The sequence below is a fragment of the Theobroma cacao genome, chromosome 1 (genome assembly GCF_053813885.1).
Source record: "Theobroma cacao isolate CCN51 chromosome 1, ASM5381388v1, whole genome shotgun sequence".
Lineage (NCBI taxonomy): Eukaryota > Viridiplantae > Streptophyta > Magnoliopsida > Malvales > Malvaceae > Theobroma > Theobroma cacao.
In genome coordinates, this window is record NC_142639.1 from 3,501,980 (window position 1) to 3,513,502 (window position 11,523).

The 11,523-nt window shown below is 37.0% G+C and overlaps 1 protein-coding gene across 8 annotated transcripts; it reads right to left on the reverse strand.

Annotated features, from left to right (window-relative positions):
• Positions 1–417: 417 nt before the first annotated feature.
• On the reverse strand, positions 418–6,423 carry LOC18611273 (phototropic-responsive NPH3 family protein NPY5). 8 transcript variants are annotated; one of them, XM_007047438.3, is made up of 6 exons: positions 5,944–6,423; positions 5,361–5,389; positions 4,629–4,756; positions 3,035–3,104; positions 1,473–2,642; positions 418–1,279 (listed from the first exon to the last, which is right to left on the reverse strand). In XM_007047438.3, the coding sequence occupies exons 3-6, from the start codon at positions 4,688–4,690 to the stop codon at positions 713–715; spliced, it is 1,869 nt and encodes a 622-aa protein (XP_007047500.3). In that variant the 5' UTR covers positions 4,691–4,756; positions 5,361–5,389; positions 5,944–6,423; the 3' UTR covers positions 418–712. The 8 variants fall into 8 exon arrangements, with proteins under 8 accessions (XP_007047500.3, XP_007047501.3, XP_017985429.2 ...); XM_007047439.3 differs by having other exon boundaries at positions 5,275–5,389; XM_018129940.2 differs by having other exon boundaries at positions 4,977–5,389.
• Between the last annotated feature and the right edge of the window lie 5,100 nt (positions 6,424–11,523).

The following is an 11,523-nucleotide window of genomic DNA, read 5'->3' on the forward strand; positions in this document are numbered from 1 at the left end:
ATTTTGACCAAATGTTCACCATTCAATTTGTCTTAATTTGGAACCATAATGATTAATGATCTCTTAATTTCCCTTCAAAATATTTTTGTTGTTACCCATTGCAATCTGTGCTTTGCCTCTTCTGAGTTGTTAGTTATATCAACCAAAGGGATAAAGCAGAACTTGTCCTGGCTTAAGCTTAGTTTTCATTCAATAGATATTTCCTTTTTCAGGGATGGCTTGATAGTTAACACTCAGATGAGTCAGATCAGCCGTTGATAGAATTCCAAACTCAGAAAAAGTGATTACACAAAGTAATGATCCAACCATCCATGACTTGAAAAGTAGCATTATTTCAGATCAGCTTAATTTGGAATTGTTGCAAACTTGGGATCCTATTTTGGTTTTTGATTGGATACCTTAACATGATACCAGAACTTTGGTTAAGAAACTTAGCAGCCCTTCATTTTTAATTTTATTTTTGCTTTTTCACTTGTTGCAACAATGAACAACCTAGAGCCTCCACCGCTCAGGGAACGATATGTGACAGTGAATCTCTCTTACAAAACCATCCCCGTGCTATTCGATATTGCCTCATTCCATTTGCTCGAAAAATCCAAGTGGTAAACCAGCTAGAAAAAAGTCAGAGGGTTCTAATCTCCTACCGTCATTTTGAGACAATTTTACAAAGCCGAACAAGGCATGCTTCCGATTCTGCTAAGCACATTCTGAACTAAGATAGTGAATGTCTCCTACTTCTGGATGGGGTGGACTTTGTTTCTTCTGCATTGACTGATCCAGGGCTCTCTGATGTGTCAGAGCTGCTAATTTCACCGTGTCTTTCCTTACTTGACCAAAGTTTTGAGAAGATCTTTGACATGACCAAACCTTTCATTCTATTAGCAGCAATCTTTTCGGCATCACTTTTAGCAGCATCATTTCCGTTTCTATCAGTCCCACTACTGCCTAATCTTAGAGTAGCAAGCTCCCCTTTCAAAGCCTTGATATCCTCGGCTGTTGGCACAGAATCCCAATCCTCTTCAGTGTTGGTTGTAGTGGACCTTGAGCTGCCATGAGACCCACCAGGGAGTAGGGCTCTAATGGACCCTGGAAGATCAGGTGTGCTGTTGCCAGCTGATGCCGTAGCCCTCACTTGCTCAAAGAAGAGGACTTGCACAACAACACGCAATGGGAGCCTCTCATTTTGCACAGCATGCATACAGGCCTCGGCTGACAACTTCCTGCAGTCCATTAACCTGCATATTCTCTTTCTCTCACTCTTGCTGATTCCAGGGTGTTCCTGTATTGAGAGGAAAAAACTAGTTTTAGTTGTTAATCTGAAAATTGATATATAGCTCTTATAAAAGCACATTTGGTCAGTCTAAACTGTATTTTGTTTTAGAAAAATTTTTAATTTGATATACAGGAATGAAGGAAAGAGAGAAAAGATGGATCAAAAGTAAAAAAACCAGAGCTGAGACCTTCGAAATTACCTTCAGATACGTGTCTATGGCACGGTAAAGTCCATCATGAGAAGGTCTAGAGAAGCTTGCTACAATTTCTGCAAGATAGACAAATTTTGACAGATGCAAATTTGGATCTCGTGCAATTTCAGCAAGGTAGCCATCAATTAGCTTTGCTACCAACACTTTACAAGCATCTGGTCCAAACTTGGGGCTTCTACTCTTCTGGAATTCATTATCAGTGGGGTCAATTTGAGAACTGTGAGTCACAAACTCCTCAACTAAGTTGTGAACAATGTCAACATCATATATTGTTGCTTCTCCAGCTGGCGCTCGAATCAGAAGATCAGTCACTGTTGCCTCCGGAAGCTGCTGGCCAATTCTCCTCATCAACTCATTTCTCTCCATTTCTCCACAATCCAATAAAATTGCAGCTCTTAATAATCTAAGCAAGAAGCTACAAGAAACAGTTCCTCTCTCAGTGGGCAGCAGCCGTACAATGGTCTCCACCAACGACCTATACTTTATGAAATCATTATTCTGGACCATACCCTTGCTAAATCCAGGCAATCTTCTCAGGGCATATGCATTTAGGGCTTCTCCAATTACATCACCAGAAACTCTGCTTTTTGTTTTAATTGTTGTTATCACACGCTTGTATAAATCAATATGAAGCTCACAAAGATCTTCTACCCACCAGTCCTTTGGAACCATTTGTGGTTTTCTTACACCATTCCACTGCGGACTATTTCCGTTCTCTGATGGGAGCTTCTTCCTATTATAGGTGTATGACCACTCCACCTTGGAAGTATCAATGGAGGCCTTGGAAGCTATGGAATCAAGGCAGTGGCTGACCACCTTTATTTCCTCAGACCACGGAAGTAGAGATTTTGTTGTTTGAAGAACAATGATGGAATCTTTCCAGCTCCTGAATATACTTAAATTGAGGAAGACATCAATCTTATAGATAAGGTTTCCTTTCTCAACAGTTTCATACATCTCAAGGTATTCTGCCGCACATCTAGCAGCGACAACATTGTATGCGTTGAGAGTGACTGTCATACCATAACAAAACTTAGCACATATTTCAAAAGCAGCAGGTCCACCAGGAATATCTTGAATGTGGATTTCATCACTGTTCTCATCACTTGATGTTGCAACCAGCTTCTGCAAGCGTGCACTTTTGGATAACAAGGGGAACTACAGAAAAATTATGGTTATATACGTGAGCTACCAAGAAAGTATAGGGACTAAAAAGAATTGCACTATGGACAAAATTAAATTGGCCCTTTTAGAATTATACTTATTTGCCTAGTCAACAAGTTGGACCATTAACAGACACCATTATGATGATTAGACCGAGAAAACTAATCCACACACCAGTGGTGTGAAACAAAAGACCTAAATAAGATGCCCGCCTATCAAATAACCTTCTAGAGATAGACAATCTGTTTGACAATTTCTGGTTGATGCAAAAATATATTGGCTCATTGGTCCACACAAATATAAGAATTGAATATATAAATCATTTACATCTCCTATGATAATCAAAACACTGTATCCTTCGTATGATGACAGATTGATATCGGTACCTTATGCAGATAGAATTTCACATCCCCGATGTTAACGACTAAGTCAGTTGCCAACTCAGTTGCAACATACCTGAGATAAATGTTTGTCTAGTCATGTCAGAAAAATATTAATGCACAAATATTCACTAACTTGAATTTGGGAAAATGTAAGCAGAATTATGACAAAACTTTACAAACAATTACATTGTTGACATTCAATTCATAAATAAAGGTTTCATTTATAAGTCAAGGTCATTCTGTCTCTCTCTGTCATCAATAAGAAACAAAAATAGAGTAACAGACCAGGTGTTACACAAAGTAGAAGCAGTTAAGTCACCACAACTAAGTGGAAGTTCACTACAAGCACCATACCCACTCCCTCCCTCCAAAAAAAAAAAAAACACTGTGAGGACAATTTGCTTAATAGCACATGATTCTTTGTATTTACTGGTAACTTGGTTTGACGACCAATATGACCTGTAATCCATTCACTCGAAAGCCAATAACTTTTCAAGCATTCCATGGTTAAATATTAACCTTCTATTAATCCCCATCCAATAATGGGTTGAGCCAAGTAAAACAACCATTCAGTATAGACTTCACGATTTAACTATGTAAGCATTCATCATTAAAGAACATATAACTTCAATTATAAATGGTAACGTTCGTATAGAATCGAAGTATCTTAAAGTAGTAAAGGGTTTTAAGTTCAGCTTTAAGAAACACCTTTGATCATTGCTGAATACATATGAGAAATACCTAATGAAGTTTATCATGTCTCAAAGCTCAATCAGATAAATATTCATAAAAATGCAGAGTACCCAAAAACACTTGAAACACAGATGCTTGCCAAACATTCTCTGTTGATACTATTTTTACCCAAAATATAATTATTCCTTTTTCTTCTCTGCAATAGAGGTTGGGAATGATTGTTTTGTCATCTCTGTACTATTACATGTTTGTTCAACTATCAATGTAGAAAATTATTAGGGAAACTAGGAGAAGAGCTCTGTATTCAGGTCTCACTGTTGTGTTCAACCTTTTATGCAACCAAACCAGAAATAAATATTGCAATCAAACACTATGGAAAGAACAGTGTTATCTAGATATAAGAACTGGGGAAGAATAGATACTTCAATCTTCAATAATAAATTCATAATCTTAAGGGCTAATGTAATCCCAATAATAAGCCAACGGGCTTACCAATGCGCATTTCTAAAATGCATTTGCTTCCTCTGGTTTTGGAAAACCCAAAACTTTTAGTACAATAATATGTGTCCCATATTTCTCAACAGATAAGTTCCTGGTGTGTCAAAAGTCATTCCACCTTAAAAATATGATTTTTAAGATAAGATTTGGGCATTTTTTTGGCACTTGTTAGTGCCAGAGGAGGAAAACTCAGAACAATAAATGCTCCTGTAAATTACCATATGGGGAAAAATCAATTGGAAAGGGAAGGGGAAAGAGAAGTTAGCAAAGGAGAAGCAAGTAATATTAAGGCTAATGAAAGTAATTACTACATAATGTCTGTCCAGCATACTGAGACGGAAAAAAGAAAAGAAGAAGACAAAGAATCAAAAGTTTTAGCATCCATAAAGGAAGATCTCAAACTCACCTGATATTGTCTCCATCAGTCTGAAATGAATCAGGCTTAGATCCCAGTTTCATAAACTTCATCTTGCTAAAGGAAGATTGAAACCTCTCTTCTCTTTCTAACACTCCAAATTTCACCTCCTCTCAAATCTACAAATATTCCACTGGCACAAATCAGTACCAAAATCACCACAAAAGGAACTCTCCACTAACTGAGCTCCTCAATGTTAAAAATATTTCAATTTCAATGTTAGGAAGGATGGATCAAAAGAAATCATGTGCATTTCTTAGTATGACCGAATCTTTCACACAAAATGAGGCCACATAAAGGGAGAAGAAATAAATGGAGCTAGAGTGATTTTTAACAAACTGGTCACTTGACTAGGAAGAGACCCCAAAGGAAGTAGTTGCTTCCTCAGTTGGCAACAGAAAGCAAGGACTCCGGGCTGAAAGGGTCAGCTAGGGAGACATGGACAACACACACTCTCAAACATATATAATTCTCAAAACCAAAGACACCCCCACTTGCTCAAAACTGACACCACCGCCCTCCCCTTATTTGTTTATCTTATTCTCTTTGTTTTCTGTTTTCCAAATGGATCTATCTCTCTCTCTCTCTCTCTCTCTCTCTCTCACACACACACACACACACACCCCTACAACATTACCAAGAACTTTTCTGGTCCACAAGAATCTCTAAACCCCAAAATCCAGAATCCACATTCCTTTACAACTCTTCTGTTAAGACTTTAACCTTTTACTCCTATGCTTCAGTTAGAAAACCTGCAAGGAAAGGAACAGCATTTCTCGGTATTAGTTGAAGAACCAACAAATTAGTGGACATGAAGCAAATTTTAGAGGTTTTTAAAATAAAAAGTTGCTCAAGCAAACATCAATTCCAATAAAATTACTCCAAAGTAGAGAGGAGAAACTGGTAAATTTTACCATAATCAAAAATTCAGAAATGTGACACAAATATGAACTCAAGAACATCCCCATGTTCTTTCATCAAAATAAAGCACTACCAACTGAACCACAAGAATTCATGTTCAGCTCGAAAAGCACAGAAGAAAACACCTTCCCTTTGCCGTTTTAAGACAAAAAAAATGAAAGAACTTTAAATATACCCAATAACACAAAAAGCAGCATCACATCAACAAGATCATAATCTCATTTCGAATTATTCCTCAACGGTAAAGAACAAAAGAAGAAAACCAAAGAAAGGACTCAAAATCCACCTCAAACGAGAGAAAAAAAACAAAGTGCTTGATTCAAAAATAGGCCATCAAAAACATGAAAAAGAGAAATAGATGTGGAGCATTAGAATCTGAGCACACCTTGGAGGGGTCACTAGAAAAAGAGCCTTAAAATGTCCCAAAGCAGCTCCCTTTACTCTCACTCTTCCAAGTACAAAGAATCCAACATCTATCATCAATAGGCAAAAGAGCTAGCTGGATGTTAATTGTTCAGTGCATGAAGCAACCACTATTATCTTTTTTTAGCCGGGACACCAGAAAAACACCAAACCAGAAAATAAAAGCCCCACATAGCATAAAAACTACCCAACCAAAAATCACATCAAAAAAATGAGCTGGTCCTCATCTTTTGACAGCCATCATTTCTTCCAGTCCCCCTCTCTTAACATTTCCCACAAAAAGCCAAATCTCAGAATGTTCTCTCTCTCTCTCTCTCTCTCTCTCTCTCTCTCTCTCTTTCATCTCCTTTGAATCAGCACCACCGCCCCCACCCCCCACCGCCACCACTACAAATTCCTTACCCTCTTATCCCACATATATTCTGATTTCAACCCCCACCACCCTTCACTCCAAAAATTCAAACTTTCTTTATGTAAATAAAAAACCAAAGTTGACCGCCCTCCTTTTTGGGTTTTGAGAATTAAAAAAGAAAAAAAAGAAAACTTTGTAAACTTTTTATATATTTCACCTTTGTAATGTAAAAGAGAAGGGAAAAAGAAAAAAGACAAGAGGACCCCACCAAAGTTTTCAATCTTTGTTTTTGGTTTTTGGTTTCACTGTCTTCATTCTTACAACGAAATGCACGCCAATTCTGACATTAACAACTTTGGTGCTCCCTTTATCAAATACAATCTGACTTTCACTTGGCTTTAGTGTGCTGTGAGATGAAAACAACCCCCTGTTTACTAGATAACGACCCATCCATGCCCATCTCGTACTTTGATAATAATGGCATCCATCTCATTTCATTGGTTTATTCTTTAACATTTTTTCTTTAAGCTAATATGAATAAGAGAAGAAGAAATACCAGCGAAATATAGCATTGTTTTTCTTCTTGTTTTCTCGTGATATGTCCCAAACTATCGTGGTATTATGATCCGGGCCTGGGCCCCGCTCTGGGTTTCACGTGGCTTCACCATGGCCTTTTCTCTGAACTTGGACGCTTTCCAGTCTCGTGCTTGCTTTTTCTCCTTCTGCTTCCCCTCATGTTTCTTTATGGTTTTTTTTTTCTTGATAACCCAAATATTGATTATTTGTCTACTACTTACCATGCCAAAGCCCCATATCTACCTAACTGAGCTCCTTTTTTATGGGTTTATAAGTTGTAAATGTACCCAAAAACAATGCTTTAAGGTTAATTGACACTTAATTAAGAGAATTATTTGATGTATAATAGTTGATAACTAGGATTGGGTAATATTGAAAACTAATAAATTATGCATATCCTTTTATGTAAGTACTAGACTACTTTTTCATTTAAAAGTATTCCTCATTGATTTAAATAAGTCTTGGAAATCAGAACACCGGTGGGAGCTAGGAAAAGATTAATTATGAATGGACAGTAAAACTTATCTTAAATTTAGTAGCTCGGGAAGCTAATTATAAATTTATTATAAATAAAATAAAATTTCTCATTTCTATTTTATAATAATTGATTGTCCAATCATAATGATGAACACACCTTACAACCTTTCCACCCCCTAGTGGACAAAGTGAGACCACCCCCTTTTTCCCTTATCCATTCTTTTATTCCCTTCACCTCACATGCAATGCTCCAATATCCACTCAATCCAATGTCACTAAAATTAAAAAAAAAAAATCAATAAAAATTGCTTAGATTTTATCATATTCTTCTTGTGAACACATCCCCATAATAATGCAATGCTTAGTTTTACTAATATTATTTTTTTGCTTCAAGAATCTCATCAGTTGCCCATGAACTTCTAAATTCCTTCCTTTATTTAATTTCTATTTAATGGTAGACTTTTGGTATGCACACCTGAGAGCAGATTTCTTTGCTGAAAATTTGCATCAGTAGAATCTGTGCAAGGTGGGATTGCTTCTTTGAAGAAATGTCGGGACTCTTAATTGAATCCGACACAAATTTGGATGAAAAATCTTTTTGAAAGATCCTATCAGCAGGGATTGGTCCTGTTGGGGGCAATGCCTGGTAGTTATGGCTAAGTCAAAAGGACTAATTATCAGCATAGTGCAAGTAACAAAATCTTGCCCTTCTTGTGGAAGACTCAAAGGACCCACGTTTGCTCATTGGGTGTCCACATCTCTATACAATACCTACTTGTTTCATTATTTTTGGTACGTATGGAACCCCCTTATAAGACTTTAGGCTACAAAACCAGATATAGTCTTCTTCTTTTCTAATACAATTTGACGACAATGATCTACATATTAATTTCATACTAGTAATCTTTTGAATCTCGAAAGTGGTTAAGCTTTCTAGAATGGAAAAAATGAAAAGGGTCATCTCCTGTTACATAACTTAAATTTAATGTTTTAAAATACGTATTTAACCATATATAATATCTCTGGATGATCCGTTTTCAATAAGATATTCAAACAAAAATCTTAAATTCAATGGCATATTTGTCTTGACATCTTAAAAATGATGCATATGTGAACAAAATATGATAGTAATTATATTGGAGAATATTATTATTCATGGAAGAACCAAGCGAGGACGACCATATTTCTTTGGTGATGTGCGCACTTGAAGAGAAAGGCAGGCATTGGTGGATGTCAATTTGTATTCGGCCTATTTGACCAATGCCATGGGGTCTATTGCAAATTGAAACAGGCTTTGCCCCTGCATCATTTATCGAGTCTACGCGACTTTTCTTCTAAGGAAACCATCTTTCCAGCTCAATGGACAAATTCCTGACTTCGAGGGGACCAGCTCTTTCCCCATAGATTTTAATGTTTCTAACTCGAAAGACCCTTTAAGACTAATTAGACAGACCTCATTTCCTATTATTAATAAATTGTGAAGCAAAGACCGGGATTCAACCTTAACTAGCAAATTTCTGTGTTCTCCCAACTGCCATTGTACCAAAAGAAAACGTTGAACTAAAGAAGAAATCAATGTGCCCATTTACAACTCACCAGAAGTACTAATTTATTGCAGACAAGTTGGTAAAGTAGGAGGCTTCGTGTTACTCAAATTTAAGTAATTATATCAAGGCACATGGCAACGGATTCTCATGCTCTCGTTAAACGCATTGGGAAAGTTGTTGTTTAGCTTGAAGACTTTTGAGAGGGAGGACCATGAACACTAATCATGATGGTCGATATTCTGATCAGTTGATAACTTAAAAAGCAAGATCTTCCCTGACATGTTTGTAAAGATACGTTTGATGGGTTTTAGCTTGCTAGATTCACTGTTTCAATGTCGAAAAAAAAAATGAAAGATATCTTTGTAATGGTGGTTCAATGAACTTGCGAAACTTGACCTCCTCTCTTCATGCCGTTTATTCCTTTCTGATAAACCGTTCTTCCAAGATTCCAATATCATATGCAATTCGGCTCTTTGGACTGTAATTTTCTGCAAGATGGGAGTGATATAATATGATTATATAGTGACTCCACAATCAGTTTTGGAATCTTTCCACATCTAACTATGATCATCAGGTTCATTCACCTGATGGACTTATTAAAGAAATGGTTTTCCATTTTTATTTCTTTGATAATAATCTCATGCAGCTAGCAGTTAACAAGCTTCTGCAGTTGAATATTCATAGCCTGAGGTCGTTCACCAGGTTAATTGAATCTGACAACTAACAAAATCAACACCAAGCTATTTGCCCAAACTGAGAATATGAACATCCGGGGACTGCTGCATTAAGGTCTTGAGATATTAGAGCTTAGAAATACAATTTTAATGTTCAAAAACAAAGATTAGAGTAACTATTTCAAGCTAAAGAAGTGAAATATTTGACTGCAAGGTTGCATGAAAAAGCTGTAAGCAATGACCATTAGGTTAGGGGAAACTCTGCAATGTCACTTGAGTAGGTATATAGATTAGGCTGATCAGATAAATTTATTGGAAGAACAGATCCCCACTTAATAATTCTCTTGACATGATAGTTACATGTCATCTAATCATAGTCTCTGTGACAAATTGACAATCCATCGTTCTTTAAGCTACATGGTGGTCCTCTTCCGGAGAGTTAGGCTTTTCCTTTTACAGCTACTAATATATACTTTCTTCGACCTCATTGCCAAACTACCAACCTAGAATCATGAATCTTACTTCTTTTTTCAACAGCTAAGTACACTCAGCCTAACCCTACTAAGCTCCTCCAACTCACTTGAATCATGATCTCGCTCATCCATATATAAAAGTATCAAAACTATTTTAGATAGTATCAAATTATAGACTCGTATCATCATCTAATATGAAAAGTTTTGATTAAGTTGACGTGTAAATTGATGATCACTCTCATTAAGATTAAGTCGATATCTTTGTAATTTGTACACGCGTGTATTTAAAAGAAAAATACACATGAGAATCTAGTGATGAAGTGAGGACAGAGTGCAAAAGAATATGGAGGCCACGGGCTACATGAGATGCTTTGCTGTTTATGATGGCGATGCTGAACTCAAGCTGGGAAGGGGAACAGGCAAACAGCAGGCTTTTGTACGCAAGAAACAACAAACGAACATGAACATGGCAGGCTCAATCCATCATGTTCACCTCCACACTCGTCTGTCTGATTTGGCTAGCAGGCACGAAGTTGTCTGCCAACTTGCAGTTACAGGAGCTTTTTGTGTAACTTCAATGTCTGAAACGACCGAGTTGAATAGAAAAGCTGGAGCTGGACCGTTTGAGACAGTTAACCGAGTCTTGGGCCTACAATTGGGTTTTCGGCTTGGTTTAGCAGAAGTAGATGGACCCAAACCTTGGCCATTCTTGAAAGCCTGGTTTACGGCTGTTGAAATTTCTTTATCTCCGATGATTAATAATAAAAGAAAAACAATCCTATATCTAATCTCACAAAAATTTATGAGGCAGGAGTTAATTATTCCCAGAAAGTCAGGTATACCATTGGAGCCTTCTTTTACTCTTGAAAATTTTTCATACCAATGACTGTAAAAGAAATTAATTTGTCATCAATGAAAAAATATGATGAATTTTACATGTTAGGCTTAAAATTTTCTGCTTTTTGGGAAATACCAGAGTCATTAGAGTAAATTTAGTCAATGGAATGGCTTTAACTTACAGAATAGGGAGGGAATGAGTCGTTACTCGTTATTAGTTTCCTAGAAGCCAAACAGAGTACATCACTTACGTACGCAGTGCCTGAGTAGACTTGATCAGCTAAGAAAGCAGGTTTCAACTATATGTCCCTGTCAAAGTCTTGGTCCTTGGCCTTGAATTATAACCCGATCAATTATTTAATGCTGGGTAAGCAAAATCATAGTATAGGGATCGAATCAGGTTCCAAGGCCAGCGTCCATAGTCTACCCATTCCCTCTTGAGAGCCAGTTCAAACCAGTTTGAGCTAAGTAGCAATTGAAAGCAAATTTATTTCAAGACCTTGCCTATTGGTTCGGACTTTATGGTCATGCAAGATGATTGATCAATAATTAATATATATTGATGGAGTTTGCTTAGAGCCTTAGACACTTCCACCCTTTGGGGTC

Bases quoted from the DNA above. Each gene is read 5' to 3' on its own strand.
- LOC18611273 (XM_007047440.3), bottom strand. From the start codon at position 4,690: ATGAAGTTTATGAAACTGGGATCTAAGCCTGATTCATTTCAGACTGAT. The intron at 2,643-3,034 runs GTACCGATATCA...ATTTTTCTGTAG, and splicing joins TGAAATTCTATCTGCATAAG to TTCCCCTTGTTATCCAAAAG. The intron at 1,280-1,472 runs GTAATTTCGAAG...CTCTCAATACAG, and splicing joins CCATAGACACGTATCTGAAG to GAACACCCTGGAATCAGCAA.